Genomic DNA, 23,410 nt, shown 5'->3' on the forward strand with positions numbered 1-23,410 from the left:
TGCTCTAATATCAATTGCCCAACTCAGAAGAACCATAAATAGGTTTACCATCTTGACGGCTGCGCTAGCGTTGGAGGATCAGATTTTGCTATCTTTAATAGTACTCGCATGGGATTCAGTTCGTGGTGAGGTGGTTCTATCTGGGCCATCTCAATTAAAGTGACGCCCAAAGACCATACATCTGCCTTATAGTCATAGGGCCTGTCTTTGGAGGTCTCGCACATTACAACTTCAGGAGCCATCCTGAAATAAAAGAGAAAAGAGACTGTTTATCCAAATGGCAAACCTAAATTGCAAAGCGCGGCAAAGCTGGACCTATGTAGATCTACAAATACATCTGCAGAAAATAAGGGACTCAAAATATCAATATTGAAATAGAGCTCATAAAAATGAAAAGTGGATATTTCTGAGATACTCATGCACCCCACCAGTTTTCAGATACAAAGTACGTAAATGTGATATGATGTGTGTCCTAGACAGGATCAGACCAGTTTTAATAATAAAACATGAATAGAATCATGGTCAATGCACCTTTGTCTACAGTGGCAAAGTGGATGAAAAACTATGGGTTGGAATGCTACACCGAGCGGCTGTCAGTGGGTAAACTATTTGCAAGCATCCCTTCCATACCCTTTTGCGTATATGAAGTTACCACAAGCAGCATGTACTTATCAGTTTATATTAAAAGTAGCAAATTAAGGGATTCATAAACCTTGGCTTTTCAATGTGATCAAAGTAGTGGCAGAGGCGTTTTTTAATGCAATATACTTTGCCATTTCTACTTCGTAACACCTGTGGCATTCATCATGGCTCTACTAGGTAGCAGTGGGTGTTGCTCTAAGTCTTACTATCCTGATTTATGTTAATGGACTGAAACAAGGATCATACTACACAGACACACACACACACACACACACACACACACACACAAGGGGTTGGCACTTTAGATACATTTTTGCACTCAATCACAACACAACGTGATACTATTTATGTTGTACTCAAAAAGATAGTGGACCGGACATAAAATTAGCTAACACATTGTTTTTGATTTGTTTCTGAGCCCTGTTACCTAAGTGTACGCATTTTGAAATATGAGTGTGCAGAATAGCATTGCATTGTCAGCTTAGATGTGTGTGCCATCTACACAGGTTTTCACACCTTCTGCAGGTGTCCACAATTGTTTAATCCAAGCTTTCAATCCCATAGCAACAGATTAAGATCCTCACAACAGACTGGCTATTTGGAATATTTTAATATTTCATTTTCTTTTAAACTAACACACTGCTACTATTCTCAAGTTTGTGAATCAGCAGGCCAACCTTTAGTTTACTTTCAATGAAATAGGCTTCAGAAGTACGGCAATGCATACAAATAAAGGCAATTCATGAACTCCACGCAGATGTCAGGCAGCTACTTACAAATCTGGTTATAACAAAATGTTCACCATTTTTCCAAATTCTAACAAACGCATACTAACCAGTATGGAGTGCCTATGAAAGAATCTCTGCGCTGTACTGTCCTTGTGTTTTTAGCAGAAACGCCAAAATCCGCTAAAAAAAGAAGAAAAAAAAGAAACTCAGTTGCCTTCAATTATCACTTGTATGTAGTTATAACAGAAAAGAATGCTCCAATGTCTTCTTGTCCCTTTCTAGAATAAGTGGATTCTTTAAAGTAAAATATATATTTACTTTGTTATCACTTTGGTTGAGCTGCTTAAAATAACCAAGCACAATTCAAATTTCACTGGCAAAGAATCAGTGCTATAAGTTTAAACAATATTTCTTGACCAAAGTTCAGCATACTATTAGAAAAATGTTTGTAGTAGTATGCTCCCCTCCTGTAGTCATCAAAGCCTTTCTGCTCTCACTCCAAAACTATCCCATAAGGGATAGTCCTCTATCTCATGGATCATAAAAACCTATCTGAGGGTGGTGCTAAAAGAAGTATGGATTTACTACCATGATGTATAAGCACATCTTCTTTCATCAAAGGTTAAAAGCAGTCTATGTATGCAAGGGGTGAGGACTTTCATGTTGTTGCAAACAATGGGCAGAACTGAGTGATCCAAAAATGGTTCCATTTAAATAATGGACACATGTCAGGGTCCTGTGGGTGCCTTCATGGCCTGTGGGATCCACAGTAACTCTAGATTTATCCAAATGATGCTAATTCTGGCAAGTGACGGATCTACATAGTGCCGATTAGGCTGAATGAGCCCAGGCAAATGAAGAACTGCTTGTGCACTGCAGTCCTGGCTGGATCAAGTTGGTGCTTCTGGTTCTTAAATGTAGTAGAAAAGAGCTCAGGCTTGAGAAGCTTGTATACGACCATTCTTAAGAGGGTAAAAACATGCCAGGATGACTAGAGATTTAGTTATGCCTGTCAGGCACGCTTAAAAGGGTCCCAGGATAATCTAAAGCACTGTTAGCACCTCAGTACTGGGCCAAAGTAAAATATTGAGAGGAACAAAGTTTTCCTCTAGATAACAGGTCTGAGGGTCAGTAAAATGTTACAAACATTTTACTTTTAATTAAGAAATTTGTTAAACTCTTGGTGGACCAGTTTATTCCTGACCATTGTAGCTGGAGATATAGGACGCATACAACAACTGCACATGCAATACTTTGCACATGCGGCTTTCTACACTATTTAGTAACCACTGCTTGAAAATGGGACTTTTAATACTCAAATTTGCAGAGATTAATGCCTGTGAAGTGTGAGCACAAAGGTGCATTAGCAATGGTGAAAATAAGCATTAATGGAACTTTATCACATCATTTCAGCGTGAACAGGGGAACAAGACAGAGGTGCCCATTGTCTCCACTCATTTTTGCCTTGTACATGGATCCATTGGCAAAGAGTCCAAGACTAAACTCCTAGATAAAACTAGTACAGCTAGGAAAACACCAGCACAAGATAACACTAATGCAGATGATCTGGTTAGTTATGGTGACAGATCACCTGAAGTCTATCCCAGCCCTCCTCAGCAAGTAAGACACATTTGGCCACAAATACAGGTTTAAAATGAACACCCTGAAATCACAAATAGCTAGCATAAACATCCTACATGGCATGCAAAACGCCTCAAAGATTAGCACTATTATAGTGGACATAACATCACATCCACTATCTTGGCATCAAATACGTCACACCTCAGAGAAGACAGACTCCCAAAACTTGGAGGCAAGGAGGCAACGCTAAGAGACCTGCAGAGTTGGCAGATGGAGGTGAAGGGAGGGGGTGGGGTGGGAGCTGACTTCAGAGAAACACTGGTGCTTTATGGACCAAGCAATTATAGTCACTCATGAACGGAAGGTCCCTTGGCTGGCAAAGAAGTACAGACCCTTGGGTGCATACTCTTTTCTGGTACTAAGAACCACAATGGAATCGTAGGATATGTCAGCTTTATCCAGGAGGCGGATGACTATCCCCACACCAGCGGCTCTCCTAACCGGCAACCCTGAATTTACACCTGCTAAGAAAGGGACAACACACAGATTAGCTGCTTGCCAACTGTAGGCGACCGAGTGTGTGCTGGGATCCTGCTAACCAGGCCCCAGCACTAGTGTTCTTTCCCTAAGCAGTACCATTGTTTCCACAATTGGCATACCCCTGGCACACAGCTAAGTCCCCTGTAATTGGTACCAGTGGTACCAAAGGCTCAGTTACCAGGGAGGTTCCCTAAGGACTGCAGCATGCATTGTGCCACTCTAAGGGACGGCTCACCAAACACAAACAGTTCCATTGCAGATTGTGTGTGCTGGTGGGGAGAAAAGGGTAAAGTCAACATGACATCCCTCCCAGGGTGCCAAGTCCACAAACCACTGCCTGTGGCAAGGTAAGTCACCTCTCTAGCAGGCCTTACAGACCTAAGGCAGGGTGCACTATACCACAGGTGAGGGCATAGTGGCATGAGCAATATGCCCCTACAATGTCTAAGTCCACCACCCTGACTGCAACCGGATCCGATGAAGATTTCCGACGCCCAAAGGTACCCCTGCACTTGCAGCCCCCTGGCCTTGGGGAATCCGACAGACAGTCCAGCAAAGTCCAGTGGGCACCTCTACTTGTCCAGCCTTTGGATTCTGGAACCGACCCCCTGATGCAGACTTAACCCCCCCCCCAGGCCTCTATCCTGAATGCACGGGTACTTACCTGCAACCAGTGCCCTTCCGAGTGACCCCAGTACCTCATAGGATTCCATTGAAAACCTGATGCTAACTTTGACCTCTACACCCGGCCAGCCCTGTGTTGCTGCTGGTGCCCATTTGGGGTCAACTTGAACTCTGACCTATGGATATCCTAACCCTGAACACTGGGACTTTAAGTCGGGTACTTACCTGTTTACTGTGCTAACCCTTTTCCTTCCCTAGGACTGCACTGGTTCCTATGAGGAATTGTACCAAGTGTCAACCTTTAAAACTGAAAAGTGTTACTTACTTGTAAACTGTTTTATTTGCATAATCTAAACAAAGTATGATACACGTGCATGATACCTACTTACAACTGTACTTACCTGCAACAAAGACCTTTTTGTTCTAGTAATAAAGTAACAAAACATTTGTTTGCTATATAAAACACTGGCCTAGAGTTAATCGTTACGTGTGAGGCTTATTTCTTGACTGTGTGTGTACAACAAATGCACTACCCTCAGATAAGCTTAACTGCTCGACCACACTACCACAAAAGAGAGCATTAGTACTATCTACTTTAGACTTCCTTAAGCCTCTGGGAATCCACTGGACTCTGTGCGCACTATACCTCATTTTTGTATAGTATATACAGATCCTTCTTCCTACACTGTCCAAATAGAACAAGAGAATGTGACAGGCATAGATGTTGCATAACACCTTCACAGACAAGGAAAAGTCAAGGTGAGGTTAAGGGACTAGGAGATAAGAAATGAAATTTAGTCAGGCCTCTTGGTTTAACAGAAAGACATATCAGTGTTGTTGGTGTCTTTAATATCCTCTTCTGACTTCTAGGAGGAAGGTCTCTAAGGCCATGGAAACTTCTATCACTCCATGTTTATTTGGAGTAAAATATCAATATCTTCACCCAGGCAAGTCTGCCGTCCGCGTGTCCAACAGACATAAAAATCAAAAGATATCCAAAAAGTAGGTTTGGAGCATTAGTCCACCACCTCAAGAGATGTCATTCGTGAGAGGAAGACTACAGCAGGCTTGGAATAGATGTCCATCAACTGACATCAGCGCTCCACTAGGTCAGGCTGAATGGCTGGAATAGGGCATTACTCCCTGCAGGAGAGTTGCAGTGCCAAAGCCATATTCATGATCTTCTACATGGATGTTACTCTGTTACTGCTAGAAGAATCTCTTCAAACGTGCTAAAAAAGGATTCTATTATCCGTATTTTTCTTAATGGTAGCCAAGAAGATTTTGGTAGGTTCTCTAAGAATCCCAGACAGTACAGTGTCTGCAGAACTAAATAAGCAAGGTCAGCATAAGATGCCCTTATCAGGCAGTTATCTGGACAGGTGTAGCAATAGACTTTTTGCAGCTGCAGAGAAAAGGCCTCCTCTCCCCATCACTGCTCCCAGAACTGTTCGCAGAACTGTTCGCAGAGGCAAGCAGACAAAGCTGTAGGCAGCAGAAGGCAGATGACAGGCAGGTGGATGAGCAAACTAGCAAGGATGAAACTACAGCCTTTTGGGGGGGCAAATCAAGTGTGTTGCCAGCTTCTGGTCAAATGAACCAGAAGCAGGATGGAAGCTCCAGCAAACCCAAAGGGGTTTGGGGAGGGGGCTTGGTAAGTGTACAGCTGTCACTGCAGCTCTTGTGCCTTTTAGCTGGTCCTAGGGTTTATTCAGTTTCTAGCTTATTCCGGTACTGATTGTCCTGCTCTGCCATCATCAAGAAAACTCCCAGTAAAAAAAGAAGGAAGGGCCCACGCACAAAAGACATGCGGTTGTGCTTAAAGGGACAATGGAGATGCAGGAGAAGGCAGGTCCAACAGGGGCCCAAAACAACAATGATGAACTCTGTGTGCCAGAGTCAAACTTATGAGGAAACTTCTTTTGAAACAGGACTGTTTGGATTTGATTGAGGCCAATTTGTCTAGGTTGATGGCGCACCTGAGTGTTAATACCATGTTGAACTCCTTAAGTACATCCTTGCGTTGACTTAAGCAGGGAAGAGGAAGATAGATTCAGTAATAGTGACACACAGCAAACATCTAATGCCGCTTTTGCCAGGGTGGGTAGGAATGTGGTATCCTCAGGGGTAAATGCTTCACCACGAAAGGGGGCTGTAAAGGCTGCTAGAGCTATGACCGTCTATAAAATTACAGCACCTCCTCGCCCTGGTATAACCCATAATGCAGCAAGAGGGTGCTCTTTTGGGGCAGGAGAATATTCACCCTGCTGGTAAGGGCCCCACACTTGATGCATCGAGAAGGGCGAGTGTCGATTTACAAAGGTTACACCTTCCCCCGGCTTCATATTTCTATGTACTTCTTCTTTCTAGCAAGTGTACCACAACCCAGGCCTGTCTAGCTTGAAACCACCAAGCAGGTAACTGCCAAAGATATAAACTGGCTTACTACTTTCTTAGGCCTAGACCATTCAGTGTTTACAGTGACCCTGATTGGATTGAGCTAGTGGAGAAGGACCGGATCATCTGCATTCAAGAGACAGGGGTGACTGACAAGTGTGATATACATGGGTATCAGACACATGCCCCTCTAAGGCAGAAAGGGGGTTGGTTATGTCTGTTAAAAACTCCGAAGTTACCATGCACCTTAACGAGTCCCCCTTTTTCAGTGCACCCTACTTGACCTAGGCAGAGAATTGGATCTTCTATTAAATAATTACTATAACAACTGTTTTGACAGTGTAGAAAAGAGTCACTCCAACTAATCTTCCAGTAAGAAATGTAGGTCCTTTTATTAGAGCATCCCTTCCACCACCAACCATGAACAACCTGCTCTTCACTCTGCTCACTTCTCATCTCCCACTCCACATTCTACTACTATGAGGTCATAGATGACCTCAGCTCAAGGCAAAGCATAGTGAGCATTCCACTCAAGCTGAGATCATCTAAGCCAATTACTACACATCTTCCCTCTTAACAATGAAACTACACAAGGAAACTATATTACAAATAGTTACACTGAGATAAGAAGTACATAACTAAAGGAGTAAGAAAACATAAGAAACAAAATACATTCACATAACAACTTTAAGCAACACAATATTGCTTTCCTTTGGATTTACATAGCCTTCCTTGATCATAACTGGCAAAGGAGAATTTGGATCAAGAAATGACTCTCAACTCTTTCTGATGAGGCCAGCTTATAACACTATCTCCTTTAACAGGAACATAAATCGTTCCGTAAATAGTGTTTGTCTTGAAGCTTATCTCAGCCTCAAAGTACCGTCTCATATCAATGACCCGACCTCCATACCCACCTGGAACAATGTCAGGATCTTTTAACTCCACTAAATGACTCAGTTGTTTATCAAAAACTTCATTGGAGATCAAAGTCAACCAGGCCCCAGAGTCAAATAACATCTCATTTGACACTCCTAGAATGGTTACTATGTCCTTAGTGTGTCGCTTCTTCTCCGTGCCCATGGAAACGGTCAAAATGCAATCATCAACTACCTTCACTGCGGTCCGACTTCTTTGAGATTTACAACATTTACCAAAATGTCCCTTCTTGTTGCATACCCTGCATATTGAGTTAACAGCTGGACACTTTTTGTAGGATGCATAATGTCCTAAGTTCCCACAACGGAAACACCTATCATCCTTAAATCTGTTCGCAACTCCCTGGTCAACTTTGCCATCCTCTCGATCACTGCTGCAACCTTTTGCACTAATTGGTTCTTTCTTTGTAGAAATTCTGTTCACATCAACTTTCTCTTCTTTCTCCAGCTCTTCCACACAAGCCATGGTGTGCTCCACACTCTTGGCAAGGATAATCATTTCTTGCAAAGTCGGATCATCTTTACTCCATAACTCCTGTCTGATCTTGTCACTTGCACATCTTAACATAAACTGATCACGGATCCTTTCTTCAATCGTGCTCCCAAAGTTGCATGTAGAAGCAAGTTTCCTAAGAGCAGTAATATACTCCTCAATACTTTCACCTGTTTTCTGCTCCCTCATGCCAAAATGAAAACGCTCCAAAATAGTACTGATCTCAGGTAAGAAATGCAAATCAAGTTTCTTCAAACACATTTCAAACTCATTAAGGTCTCTAGCCTCTTCACCAGGATCTGGCAAGTTTTCATATACTTCATATACTTCCTGACCCTTACAGCCCAGACAATGCATAAGAAGTGCTGTTTTTCTTTCATTAGATAAATTCGTTCCACAAAGTCTGGAATAATAAAGAAATGATTTCTTCCACTTAGACCACTTTATTGGTGGTTCGCCAGGTGTAGTTAGAAAGAAAGGAAGTGGTGGGATATTCTGCATCATGTAAGGTTAATATAAAGCCTGTATTAAAACCAATATATTCCTTCATATATATTTACCACTTTGATTATATTTTAAAATGTAACCAGAAGAGCTTGAGACAATTTGCTGCAATAGATTAAACTTCAAGAGTTCTAATTCCTATGTAAATACATGGATGTCACCAAGATGCTGCAATGTCACACATAGAAACTGAAACCGGGCCAGTTACCACTTGAAGAATCCAATTTCACATGTAGGTACATCAATGTCTTTGTTTTACTTTGGTTTAATCAGATTATTTTCTATAGGAAATATATCTTGTTTCCTAGTCGTCCTTTTTCCCTTTCTCCTCTGTCAAAGGCACTTGAAATTACTCGCGCCCTCCTGAACGTGAGTTAAATGTAATGCGACTAGCTGTAAACTATAACACTCGCTTCCTTACAAGCGCGAGTCAGGGAACTGAAACTGCTGACACTTACTCTCGCCCTCCTGAGCGCGAGTTAGATTTCTTGCACGGTGCAACGCCGGCTTCAGTTCTCAAGGAAACGACTTGCTCGTGTCAGGGAGGAAGAGAACGCGCTAAGGAGCGCGAGACAGAGAAACGGTTGGCAGAGGTAAGGCAAAAATTGAAAATAAATTTAAAAAATGAAAGTTCCTTGTGAATCTTGAATCTCGCAAATGTCCTTAGGAGAAACAGCAATGTTTAGTAGTTCAAGGACCGGATCATACAGCATTAAAAAATGGAGAAAACAAGGTTTCCAAATAAAAAGCTTAAAAAATGGCCAGAATCCTCAAAGTAATCGTTTGTGTTGAGATGCTCCTCAGACCCTCGTCGCCATTGTAGAAAAGAGTCACTCCAACTAATTTACCAGTAAGAAATGTAGGTCCTTTTATTAGAGCATCCCATCCACCAGCAACCATGAACAACCCGCTCTTCACTCTGCTCACTTCTCATCTCCCACTCCACGTTCTACTATGAGGTCATAGATGACCTCAGCCCAAGACAAAGCATAGTGAGCATTCCACTTAAACTGAGATCATCTAAGCCAATTACTACAGACAGGACCAGCAGAAACCAGTGGCGCTTCTTTGGATTGGAGGCTCTGACGCCCATCACAGTCTAATATCTCCAACAGTGAGCTGTGGCTTAGCAGATAGTAATGAAGAGTCAATGGTGCGCATTAGGCATGACAAGTATGGTAACACCCTTAATTATTCTGTTGTAAAATATATTCACAAAATATTGGGAGAAGGGAGTGGAGTAGACTGGTACTGACCTTTCTGGGTAGGAACTGCTCCTCCACTATTGACAACATTTTTAGTTCAATGTTGTTGGGGGACCTTTCTGGTGGGATTCAAGGCTGAATTTATTGGTTTCAGCGATCATGCATTGCTGTGGTGTAGTTGGAAGGCGGTGGGAATGAAAAAGCCTTTGACTACAACAGCGTATAGGCCGATCCTAGGAAGGAAAAATGGTTTTACGATCAAATGGGCCAAGGTGGGCAAGGACATCTTTATGCCCTCCCTGCTCCATGACAAGCAATTGGCCTTTTCCCGATGTCTTGACATGGAAGGCGAACCTACTGAGATTAAGTAGGCTTTTAGGGATATTACAGACATAAGACTAGAATTCATAAGAGTACCTGATCTAGCGAAGTCGTTCCCTGGGGGCTGGTTTAATTCGGAATTACCTAAAGCCCTTGCTAAACTCCATGCTGCTTTATGTGCCGAGCCGAGGGATAGAGGCCTGATAAAAAAGGGCAAGGGCTGAGTATCAGAGAAGGGGTGGGAGTCCTTTAGGGAAGCGAGTCAAACTAAAGACAGCGCCACCTTCTGGAGGGTGCTGAGCTCCCCATATTTTAGAGATTGGTCAGATCACTCCACAGAGATTAATGTGCAGGATCTGCATTGGATTGAACATTTCTCCAACATCTACTCATGTGATCAGGGGGTTGTAGTGAGTAGGGTCTATATGGTAAACAAGGCCGCTCCTATGCCTCTGGTGTTCGAACTAGAGGAGGTCCTTACGGGGAGCTGTAGAGGGAAGGCACCTGGCCTGGATGGGTTCCCTGCGGCTGTATACCTGGATTGTCAGGAGTTATGGGTCCATTGATCATCAACGTTTTAATGCTATTGCAAAGGTCAGCCCACCTCTTTTGGGGAAAAGATCAGTTATTGCCCCCATTTATAAAAGGCAATAGGACCCAACCAATGAATTATAGACCCATTTCTCTTTTGGACTCGCCAGCCAAAATAATAAGTTATATCCTGCTCCAAAGGTTAGATGAGTGGGCACACACCAATAAAATTCTTGTAGATACCCAATATGGGTTTAAGACGGGAATGGGCACAATGACCTGTGCCTGAACTTAAGCAAGGTTATAGCAAAATATGTGGTTGTTAAGAAGTGCACTTTGTTCATGGCTTTCATTGACCTATCAGCAGCTTTTGACTGTGTTACACACTCTAAGCTCTGGGCACTTATGATTGAGATGGGTATTGGGGAAGATATCATTAGCTTCATTAGACAACTATATTCGAAGACTAAAGTGTTTTGGAAAGGATGGTGAGTGTACGGACTTGTTCAATATAGAGTGAGGAGTGAGGCAAGGTTGTGTCTTCTTGCTCTACACAATCAGAATTGAGGCAGCACTTACCTCCAGATCAAGAGATACCCCTTATGTGGGAACTCACCCCCTCCTGATTCTGCTCTACGTGGATGATGCAGTTTTAGTTGAAAGAACAAGGAGAGCGTTACAGGGGCTTATTGACAATTACATCAGTTTTATGAGGGCTCTCAACATACAGGTTAATGCAAACAAAAGAATTATTATGAGGTGTGGTAAGCACCCTAAGACAATCCCACTTTTCCGTATTAGCAATGTCAGAGTTGAGAAGATGATGACTGCCTTTGCTTACCTCAGTGTCTTTGTCGAGAGTAACTTTACACGGAATCCAATGGTGTCTAATAGAACACAGTGGGGTTGCAGAACGTTTGTAAAAAAAAAAAAAACTGTGCACTAATCCCGTTAAAGAGCTACTGATTGCCTATACATCGAAGTTTGTGTCTACCACGACCAATAGGGCAGGTATATGGGGTATGGTGGACACCGGTGGGTTACAGAGAATAGAAAACACTTTTTTTAAGGAAGTATTAGCTATACTTCGTGGTTGTTCCACCATTAGGTGCCACGAGGAACTTGGTATGCCCTGCACTGAGAACAAAATCAAACTGGCACCGCTTCTCCTGTGGCGATCTATTTGGGCCAGGGAGTCTGCCCCAGTAATTCACATCGTTATTGGAGGCTGCTTAAGTCTGTCTGTAGCAGCGGACATCCCATGGCTTGTAAATGTCAAAGGGTCCTTAGATGATATTGGGTTTCTGGAGATGGGCACCTGGCCTAGTACATGTAGCAGCTGCTCAAAATCAAGGGTGAGAAAGAAATATATGGAGAAAGCTACGACCTCTAGAAAAGCCGCCAATCGTAACAAACCTACAGTATCAAAGTATAAGCAGCGACAAACACACAGGTAGGGACCCAAATGTATCTATCCATGATCCAGAATCATCAACACCACTATCTTTTTACCAGATTTCCTTTAATTATCTCCCAATGATGGCGGATTATCCATCGAACTGTCACACGCTTTCAGAGCTTACGCCCTGTCTATGTGATGGTAAATCTATTCAGTCAAATTAGCATTTTACCTTTTTCTGTCCTTTTTATTTTAAGACCCAGGAAAAAGCTCCTTCTGCCACTTCGTAAACTACTTAACTTTTGCCAGGGTCAACTAGCGTTGTCATTCCTCCAGCAACTGCAGTCTCCCTTGGTATGTTGGTGGTGGCGAATTTAATCTGGCAAGCATTAAAATTAAGAAGGATTTTTCACAACTGATAGGCAATCGAATACGATTGTTATACTGCCCCTGTTATTTTTATGAAGGCTGGTCCCTTTTATCATTGTTTTTATATAATAATTCTTATTACTTCCCTCTTTTATTATTATGCTTGCATTTATATTGTGTATTTACGATTGCTGATCTGTTTTATTCATATATTTGTTTTACCTGTTTTGTGTACAAACGTTTTGAAGAGGTTGGAGAAGCCACTGAGGCCAATGAGACAAGCTTGGTTTTCCTCCTATTGGTTTGTAAGTTTGAGGCGGATGAGGTCATGCTGTTGCTCAGTCATTGACAATGACCGATTTGAAAAGCACAGTACCTCATTTCTTGAGGGGTTCTTAGATGTTCATTTTGGGAAACAGCAACTCAACCGCACTGTCAGAAAGCCCATAAATTAAGATTTAGGATTTTAATGATACTCCACCACTACGAGCTTCTGCATTGCCACATAATCTTCCGGCAAATGCCTCATCTCAGGAATTATCCTTCCCGGTTCCAGACTGGCCTGGAAATGTTTTATCCAGCAATGGCTGTACAGAACTGCCACATGACCACATGAAGCAGAAGCCACAACTCCCCCAGACTTGATGCCATTGTATATTAGGCAACAACCAGTATGCTGGTGTCAGTTCCTGGACTTATTCCAAACCCCAAGTAGGCAGAGACTAACAGAGAGCAACAACATCGAAAAGCTGAGCACATAACATATTTGCATACCTTGGGATCGTTTTAGTCACAGTACTAACTCGTCAAATGAGGAGGAAGGCCGGTGGTGAGGAATCCTGTGAAAACTATATATTCACCAGAAGGAAAATGTTACTTACCATGTAAATATCTGTTTGTGGCATGAAGTGCTGTAGATTCAAATTCTGTGCATACCCCTGCGTCTAGTGTTAAGCCCGGATGTGTGCAAGTTGTTTTTCTTCGAAGACATGTTTTGAGTCACAAGGTTTTGTGACTTCTCCTTTTGCTGGTAATCCACATGGGCAACGACTCCGTTCTTAGATTGTTTTCCCACATAGCACATGAGGATGAAGTGGAGTGAAGCAATATATGAAGATAAAAAGAGATGTCCATGCAAAAAGATAGAAATGTAAAAAAGTGATTACTGCAAAAGCCACAAGCGTCCAGGGAGGAGGGAGGGCACATGTAAATCTACAGCACTGTATGCCATAAACAGATGCTTACATGGTAAGTAACATTTTCCATTCAAGGCATGTGTGACTGTAGATACACATGCTCTGCATAGACAGTAAAGCAGTCCCTCCTAAAAAAAAAAAAAAAAAAAAGCATTAGATAGCCTGTGGGTGCTGCAGAGGACTGAAACAGTGTACAGAGTTCTGTCCGACCAACGCTGGCTTGCTGGCAAGCCAGGACATCCACACAATAGTGTTTTGGGAAGGTGTGTGGCATGATAAGCTGCTTTACAGATGTCAGCTAGGGGAATATTGCCTAGGAAGGCCATGGAGGCCACATTTTCCCTTGTAGATTGGGCTCTAGGAGGAACAGTCAAAATGTACCATGTTTGGATACATTTGACTGTCCATCTAGCTATGCCTGATTGGGACAGGGCCTTCCCATTATGTGGCTTAGAGAAACAAACAAAGAGTTGTTGTGGCTTCCTGAAAGGTTGTGTCCTACCGAAATAGCACATGAGGCCTTGTTTTAAGTCTAAGGTGTAGAGAGCCAGTTCTGTAACCGAGGCAGGTTGTGGGGCGAACACAGGAAGGTCAATGGACTGGTTAGGGTGGAACAGAAAGGACCGCTTTTGGGAGGTAATCTAGGGATTGTGCGCAGCACAGCCCTGTCCCTGAGTGCCTAAAAGAAAGGTTTTTCTAGTGTTAATGCCAGAAGCTAACTTATGTGCCTAAGTATTGAGGAATGCCACCTCAAGGAAGAAAGGATGTTCCACTTCCATAGAGAGTGAAGGGGCTCAAACTGGAGACCCATTAGCCTTGTGAGGACAATGTTGAGGTTCCACGTCGGGGTCTGGGGTAGGATGACTCCACGAAAGCCTTGATGACTGGCAGGTGGAAGAAGGAAAAGTGTTGTCTGTTCTGAGGATAGGCAACTAATGCAGCTAGGTGAAGGTGACTGGAGGTAAAGGCCAGACCACACGTCTGCAAATGAAAGTGGAAGCAGACAATGCCCTGGAAGTTAAAGAGGCGATTTGGTTAGAGCATCAATAATGGACAAAGCCTTTCCATTTGGCAGCGTAAAAAGCATGTGTGGTAGGCCTGTGTGCTTTTTAGGGTCGAGCCTGCGAGATGCTCTAGGTATTAGAAAAGGGCTCGGAGCCCCGTCTACGTCACGTCAGTGTCTTTCATTGGCAAGTTGGCTTGCCTGTTGGAATCAGCTTCTTATGATTAGTGGAAGGCATGCATACATCATGCCTTTTCCGGTGGTTAGCCCTCCTCGAGCGCAGCGACCAAGTACAGAAAACATGTGAGGCTCGCTGGGTTTGTGGACTACTTTTTCTCAGCGCGATCTCACTGGACAGAAGTCCAGCGCTTCGCATACTATCGACCTTGTTACTCAGTTAATTGCACTTTTGCCAATAGGTATTATTAGTGTGAACTGTAGCAGCACGATCGCGCTGTTTTTGTTTTGTTTTTTTTAAATGCAAGAAAAATCCGGTTGGGGGTTTACAACTGTGAACAGCTGTAACTCCGACAAATGCGAGACCCTAGTGCATTGCAAATGCTTGTTTAAAGATGCTCATGCGTTCAGGAGGAAGGTTATGGTATCCATAATCTAAGACCTAAGGACCAGATCACAAGATTGAGCGACCTTGGGTCTGTGTGCCTGATTTATCCATGGTTCTTCATGAGCAATTACCATACACTAGATGGCAGGAGTATGCACAGAATGTTTATCTACAGCCACACAGGTCTTAAACATATTCTTACTGAAGAAAATTAACTACTTCTGATGTACACCTATACCAACAAATTTCACATCTTATCAACGACTCGCACAGCAATATCTCCCTCAGAGGAGGCTAGGAGTAGTGCAGGTTGAACCAAGGAATTCATGCTATACAGTTCGGGCAAAGTGTTCATCACTGAGTGTCTGAGACACAAGCTGTAGTCCTTAGGAAAAGCACTTGATCCTCCGGTACTTTCCGCAGTACATTTTAACAAAAAGAGAACTGTAGGCCCTGAGACCAGCTGAACCTGAAAGCATCTACAAGGAATTATTCAGAAAAAAGTGTATGGCACACAACTCAGGACACTTCCTGTTCCAGGCTATGGTGAAGAGATGCACACATAGAAACCCCAACTTGGAAGAAACACTTCCGGATGTAATTACTAATAGTGGTCCTTCAGTGAGTGGTGACTGAGAGACTCTGCCCTCACATTGATGGCACTTGCTAGATAAGCAGACACCAAGGACATTCCCTGCCGCTGAGTCAACTTCCGCATGCAAATTGCCTTCTAACATCCAGCCCACAATATCACACCACCAGGTCTGTTGGTGTTGTAATGGGGTGTCCAAAGATAGAATGGAGACCTGCCTTAACAGCAAGACTGACTGCCTCCAGCTCAAACACATTTTTGTGTAAAATCTGCACTGATGGGCACCTAAGGTCACATGCCTTCATGCTATCCAGATGGGTACCCAGCCCAAAGACGAGGAATCTGTGACCATAGAAGCCTGAGCCTGTTGATAGCTGAAGGGTAAACCCACCATAGGTTTGAAGGGGGTCTATCCACACGTGCAGGTCTGGATGAAAAGAGTGGAAGAAATATAGCTGAGCCAAGAGACTCTCCAGTTGTTGGAGCCGCTGATATGTCAGACACCACTCAAGAGCTTTCGTCCACCAACTGTCATGAAGAACCAAAAAACGCACAAGGCCATGAGACCAAGAAGATACAAGACCTGCAGTAATGGGGTCCAGAAATGAGCCAGAAATTTCAGAATCACAATAACCACAATCCTCTGAGGAAGAGAAAAAGTCTTCATGAGGATCAGACCCAACACAGCCACTATGAAGGTTAGCCTCTACATGGGAGAGGGGTGGAGATTTGGGGGTCAACAGAAAAACCCAAACCATAGAAGAGACACATTATCCACTGATGATGATCCCGGACAAGAGCCACTGACCCCACTTTAATGAACCAATTGTAACAGTACAGAAATACATAGACATAACTACTGCAATAAGGTTGCCACCACTTTCATAAAGACATGAAAGTAGTTAGCCCGAATGGTAGAAATGTTGACTGGCAGTGCCTGTATCTTACAGTGTACCCGAGTCAGTTGGTGAGCAGAACTGTAAGATGTAAATAGGCACCATAAATATGCCATAACGTCAACTGCATTCATGGCCTGTATACTTGGCTAAGAGACGGTATCTTGAACTTGTCTTGTCAAACAAACAAGTTCAGAAGCCAAGGATCTAGAAGGAGTCTCAGAAGACTGCCCTTCTTGGGGACCACAAAATGGAGTGAATAAACTTCTGTGCCCTTTTCTCTCAGTGGCAACATGTCTGTGGTCCCTTTGTTCACAAGGGCAAGGACTTCTGCCTTCAAAATTGAAGCATGTGCTCGACAGTAGTCCTGATAGAAGGAGGAAATCTGGAGAAAGGAACAGCAAGTTCAGGGCATAGTGCTTGTACGTTAGCTAAACAGATGACAGAGCCATCTCTCTTGTCTGCCTCACAACTAATGGGAAAAAGACCCTCCACAACCCCACCAAAAGATAATTCCAGAGGGAGGAAGTCAAAAATGTTATGAAGCAGCAGAGCAAACAGAGGGAAGTGCAGGCTGCAGCTACTGCCCCCTAGATCTACCCCTCCCCAGAAATGAGCAGTCCTCTGCCTGGACATAGAGAGACAGCTGTCTCTGTATTGCCCTTGAGCAACCATACAACTTTTTACATTGTTGACTGAATTATATACTGAGGAGGTTAAGTCCAGAGTGTAGGTGTAGCTCCACTGCTCCTGAAGCGCACCAGGGAGAAATCAACCTTAACCTACACTGGTTCATGGACCTAGAAACTGCAGCCTGATCAATGTAGGCATTGGTATATACTCCAACAACAAAGAAGTTTGGTGTCTGGAAATTGCCTTGAGCCTCTGATCATTACAGTTTTCTCAAGGATGAAGGGGACTTCCCCTTCCATAGGGACGTTTTGTGAGAAAAACTTTGGGGCGATCATTTCCACAGAGGTGACTTACTGACAGATAAGGGATTTTACTTGGGATTTCTATGCCGACATTGGCAAGTGTGGCCTCTCGCTCTCTGGTGCCCTTCGGGTGCATGAGGCAAAAAATTGCTGGCATGGCATTGTTCTCCAATCCCAGACACCATAGCCAGTTATGTGGAAACAAAAGGGGAATCTTCATGTAGCATGAAACAAAGTTTTGAGGGAGAAATTTGATGTAGCTCCTGCCTAATGCAACAGAATTTTGTTTGTGAGACACAGCAAAAGCTCCGGACCCATGTTGATTAGGTGGTGTAAAAAACTAAATCTGACACCACAGCAGCAGTTGTCTCTTGATAAACTCTGGTGTTGTCATGTCCCGAGAAACAGCTGCTGAAGCTGATGAATACCACCACCTGACAGAGCTGGACAGACATTGCTGGGAAATGTTTTTCAGTACACTCTGGGCACTGGAAGGATAATTAATAAAGTAAGATGTATGCGGGAAGATGTATCCATCAGAACTAATTTCTTGGTTACCAGACGTTTAAGTACTGTAATAAACGTGGTGAATGAGAATCCATACCTTGGAGGGGCTAAATCCAGAGAGCAAGCCTGTGGGCATGATGTGGGCAGGTTCCCTGGGACATGGCTTCACTGACACTCCCCAAACCATGTATGGAGAGGACAATGTTACTCTGGAAAGATCCTGTTTAACTTCTTTGTGACATTTTCTTTTTTAGCATTTGGGCGTCTCCAAAATTGCACAACTTACCTGCACAAGCCTGCCAAGTAAGTAACAGATAAAGGGCAGCTGTTAAATTAACACTTCATATTAGCATGAGAGCAGGTAACTCACAAGAGGTTGGCTAATGGAACAGTCATGGCCAGTAAAAAGGCCAATGACCTTAGCCTATCATCATTTGTAAAAACAGCAAAATACAACTTAACAAGACTGCTATATGAAAGTGAAAACATTTACATTTCAAGAAGCACAACAACAATGTAATTTAGGCACTGTCAAGTTTTTGCAGTACGCCAAACTGACCACAGCGATTAGGGGCATATGGATGGGTTTCCCCTTAGTGCCAAGGAAACAAATACACCTGTAGTCTTGTTGAATATTAGGGACAGCCGCAAGCCTGGCCTCACGTATGTATTATGTATTAGAGAAAGATAGAATCCAAATACTCCTAGAGGCTAAAAGCAGGACGAGGACTTAAAGTAGCCTCTATCAGATAAAGAATGGAGTAAAACACACTCAAGGAAAGATGTGTCTAGCAATGCTCAATTCAAACTTGCTCTGTTCTATATACTGCACTGCACTTATCTCACACCTACTACGCTACAAAAACTCTTCCCTGCTAGGCACGATATATGTCCTAGATGCAAGGTGCTAGGTGCAGGTGTTCTACATATGACTTGGTGTTGATCTGCAGTTGAACCCTATTGAAGAGAAATAGTTAAGAGACAGAGGAAAGTGTAAGGTATTAACACAGAGTTATCGGACCAACATCGCCTTTTAGGGATTATCCCATCACCCAAAGCTAAGAAAATAAACCACTGCTTTACTGTGCCTCAGCTGTTTGAGGAAAAAAAAAAGAAAAAAACAGCCGTTCGAAGGCTGTCCAGTTGTGGACCAACAATACAGGCATCGATCAGGGAGATATCTCAATGGGCAAAGGTGAAGAAAGACGTATGAGGGGTTTGGATGGATTTAAGGTGGATGAGGACGACATGATCCGAGCTGAAACTTTACAAAAAATAGTAATACTTACATTGGTTGATTCAAACAGAGAGCAGAGAGAAAATCATCAGGTCCTAGAGGCAACAATTACTAATAGGCAGGAGAAACATGTTTGGAGCAGGACTCTAAGATACATTCAGTCAAGGATGGGCACACCTACATAATGGATTATAATATCAAGATCAACGCAGTGTGGGGAAATGAATATTATACTGTCATCTGGGTAGGCTGTTGTATATTTATATTAATTTAGGTCTCTTGTGAAAAAAAGTCCTTTATTTACCCGTGGATAGCTCATTATGCATTGTGGGCATGTTATACCCCTGATTATGTTGGATTTATTTATGTTCTCCCTGAAAACGTATCAATAATTATTTTGTTAAAAGAAGAAAATTAACTCAATATGATATGAATCCATATGCCATCAAAGAGACAGGTGCATCTTTTAAAGAGACAGATCAGCTACATTATTTTACATTTTAGTTACTCACCAAGTTTTACATCTCCATCAATTGTAAAAAGGATATTGCCAGCTTTTAAATCTCTGTGAATAATTTTGTTTTCATGCAAGTAGACAAGGGCCTCTAATGTTTGTTTACAAACTACACGAATTTGAGGTTCAGTTAATGGCCTCTCAAGCTCTGAAAAAAATAAATCACAAAATTAACCATATATTAGTTTTACCAGTTTATGTTAAGCGATCATGCTTACAGTCCAACAAACTGTTGTCTTTTCTGTCTCACAGCAAAATAAATGTTCATTGTGGTGTATTTTGCAGGAAAAACATCACAGATGCTAGAGTTTGTGGCTTACCAGTTAAAGGGGAATGCCAGCATAAAAACATTTTAAGAAAGACAGACTCCTCATCGTGTTACTGAAACACTGCCAATACGTACTCATCCACAGTGACTAGAAAGGTATAGGTACAGATCCCAAGTGGGGCAGAAGAACCTCTAACATTATCTGTATTTGGATAGAGCAATAACTCTCTTATCCACACATTTAGATAAGTCCATTTGCTTGTATTATTAAAAGCAAACTTTGCATCCGCTGAACCTGTACACAGACCATGTTCCTTTGCAATCTCTCACACACACACATACACACGAGTGAGAATGGCAAAGCTAAATTCTAGAAACAGGTTAACACATTGTGCACTATACAAATGCTGTACTTTTAATTTTATCTAGATAACAAGGGCATAGCGAATCTCAGCAATCAAGTAAAACAAGCACTGGGAAAGTCAACTGTTATTTCCTTTCTGACCTACTGGCTTTGCAAATAGTTTTTAGCCACACCGCATAGCATGTGCAATGCTGTTCAGTGTGGTTAAAAGTTATAAAAAATAAAAATAAAAAAAATAAAAGCATTTGCACGCCCACAAGATAGTATGGTTGTTTTTTTTTTTTTTTTTTCCTTTTTCGTTATTGATCTGAGTTGGATTGCTAGCTAAAAAGAAAAAAACACAGATAAGTGGGTGTTTCTTTTTAAATGGGGAGGACGGGATAATGACGCAATACAGAGGAGAGCCAGCGAACAGCGACATTCCACAGGGTAAGGTAGGGTGCACCAAAGTAGCACCAGTGGGAATGCGGAAGCAAAAGGTTTGTGGGAGAAATGGAGAAGATGCAAAAGCAATGGGGAAGGGATTGTGGGCAGTACCAACTTCAACGTGGGGGCTGGGGGATAGCAACTTGGAGGGCACGGGCGAAGGGAAGCAATGGGGAGAAGCGCAATGGGGAGAAGTACATGGGCGAGTGTAGGGGGCGGCGGGGAGAGGCAGTCGGGCGACAGACAGCGATACAGATTGAAAGGTGAGAGGCTGCTAAAAAATACATGCAGTCAGAGGTGTGAAATTCTTATAGCCCAACGTACAGGACATATTGTTTGGGGCCGAGGACAGCAAATGTTCATGTTTATTTTGTCCTTTAGAGAAACAGGCCTAACCCACTGTAGCATAAACCCTTTGGCTGCCAGTTTATAGTACCATATTATGGATCTGGGAAGAGCACTGTCTGAGGTTACTGTAATATTTGTATCCATATGTTAATGCTGTCCAAACTTGAATTTATGTCTCATTAATGCAAAGCCTTTACATTTAGGGTAAGAGCTTCAAGGAAATGTTTTAAACTCTGACTGCACTACTTACAGTGGTTCCAGTATACAAATGTGTACACACATCTACAGTTTAACAATATGAGGATTTGTATAATGCTCCCGGCATGTTCCCTTACTAGATGCAAATATCTGTAGAAGCTTGAAAGCAGGATTGATCATTCTTTGCTATGAAAATAAAATGCCAGTAGAAAACAAAACGTTCTGCTAAACTACTGCGAAATTATAGGCATTGCTTCTTTGAAGCATCACTTCGTAAAAGGTGTTGATAAATGCTAGTGTTTGCAACAGAAAATCAGTTTTAAACAAGATCATGGGAAATACGAAAAATAAACAAGCACTCGCAAAGTGAATAGGTGTGACATTGGTGGTCAACCTTATGATTTTGTTAATGGGTGTCTTGTTTTGACATGATTTGTGTAAAACTTTATTATTGTGGGAGCTGTTGGGCCCTCACCGGTATGAGACAGTGGCAAAAAGCAAAAATAGTTTTTAGTTTCAAATGCACACATTGCCACAGTAGTCCCTGGCACTGAGCAAAACTACTTTGTGTGCAGTAATGCTGCTTGTGAAAGAGTAGGGGAGAGGGAGAGAGACTTTCATAAAAACAAAAGGAAAGTCCTCAAAGTGCACCCATGTAATATGCCCTTGCATTAGTCCAGATTTACAGCTTTCATGAATTCACAAAAATTTACAGAAGTAGGCTAGGAAATCATACTCCTAGAAAAGTTTTCAGAACTGCACTGTCTGCATGTGTAGATTTGCCTATGCAAAGATCTGCTGAGCGTTTATAAGTTCACTTCCATTCCAACTGCTCCTCCCCCCCCCACCCCAAATTTTTTACCCCTGTCCTTGTCAGGAGTACATTTCGAACCTCTCAGTACAGGCAGGAAAAGGTTAAAGAAGAGCTGGTAAACCCCTAAAATAGCGGAGTTAGTAGGCTTGTACAGATTCAAAAGTTAATTCCAACACTGGAACTATTGCCGACAGCTACCTCCAGCCACAGTATGTAGTTCTGCGGGAAGGTGGCAAATAAGAAAATTGCTAGTACTCAAGCTCTAGAATAGTATGAGCACTGGAATAATTAGAGAGGCTGTTATATAATGAGAATGTATTACCACACTACGAGACCCCATAGGGACTAGTGGATTTTTATTTTTTTACAGGACAAACAGATTTATGAAGCAACCTGTCTCATGTATAGATAGATACATTTATTAAATCCTCGCCCCCCCGCACTCTAATGGAGTACTTCGCATACAAAAAAAAGTAGTGCTTGAAAGCGTCAAGTGGAAGTGATGCCAGCCAATAAAACAGACTGTAAAGAGGCAATGCTCCATGCGCAACACAAGATTAACAAGCTGGGGCATCGATTGAAACAGACAAATGTGAGTGACAAGGAAGGCCTACCAATGGAAAGCAATTGGTGGGCTCCAAGCCCCTCTATGTTCTTGGCAAACCACAATATGCTTCGCAATAGACAGTGAAAGCACAGCCTAGTACTCTGGACCTAAAAATGACAAATCAGATTACAGATATTACATCTAGAGGTTCTTAAATCAAGGCTGAATACCACATTGCTAGTGTGCATCGTACAATATGCTGCCATGCAGGGGAGGGGGAAAACAAATCTCTTGCCTGCACTGCAAGGAGTCCCTTCTGCTGGCAATATCCTCACATCATCTGCTACAAATGTACTTAACTTGTATGCACTGATGCAGGGAAGAGAATCCGTCTCAGCAGCCTCACTAAAGAAGTGTATTCGGTGCTTCTCTGGACAGTATATTTGCTTAGCTGATCAGCCCCTTCCACATCAGCCCAAAGCATTCCTGTCAGCAACCCAGCCACGCCAGTTAAACCTGCTTCCATATTCCACAAGCACTCCCTTGACCCCCTCACCCCAGATTGTGTGTGTCAACACTGGTTCTCCCTCCATCAGACGCTTTCTGGTGGACTCCTTTCCTGCCTCCTCCCATAAGACCTGCCACTTTTCTCCTATCTGCCCGAGACACTGACACCTTTCTCAGGAGATCCTGTCTGTTCATTCTCCCGTGCCAGGAGTGGCTATGGC

General features: G+C 42.8%; 1 protein-coding gene across 2 annotated transcripts in view; it reads right to left on the minus strand.

Moving 5' to 3' along the window:
* LOC138300280 (STE20-like serine/threonine-protein kinase) overlaps positions 1–23,410 on the minus strand; it is a 310,793-nt gene that overhangs the window by 205,966 nt on the left and 81,417 nt on the right. For both annotated transcript variants that reach the window (XM_069239454.1, XM_069239453.1), the window contains exons 4-6: positions 19,716–19,865; positions 1,478–1,550; positions 49–243 (exon numbers count right to left, since the gene is read on the minus strand). In XM_069239454.1, the coding sequence (XP_069095555.1) occupies positions 49–243; positions 1,478–1,550; positions 19,716–19,865 (418 nt within the window). The remainder of the gene's footprint in view (positions 1–48; positions 244–1,477; positions 1,551–19,715; positions 19,866–23,410) is intronic.

The sequence above is a fragment of the Pleurodeles waltl genome, chromosome 6 (genome assembly GCF_031143425.1).
Source record: "Pleurodeles waltl isolate 20211129_DDA chromosome 6, aPleWal1.hap1.20221129, whole genome shotgun sequence".
NCBI lineage: Eukaryota > Metazoa > Chordata > Amphibia > Caudata > Salamandridae > Pleurodeles > Pleurodeles waltl.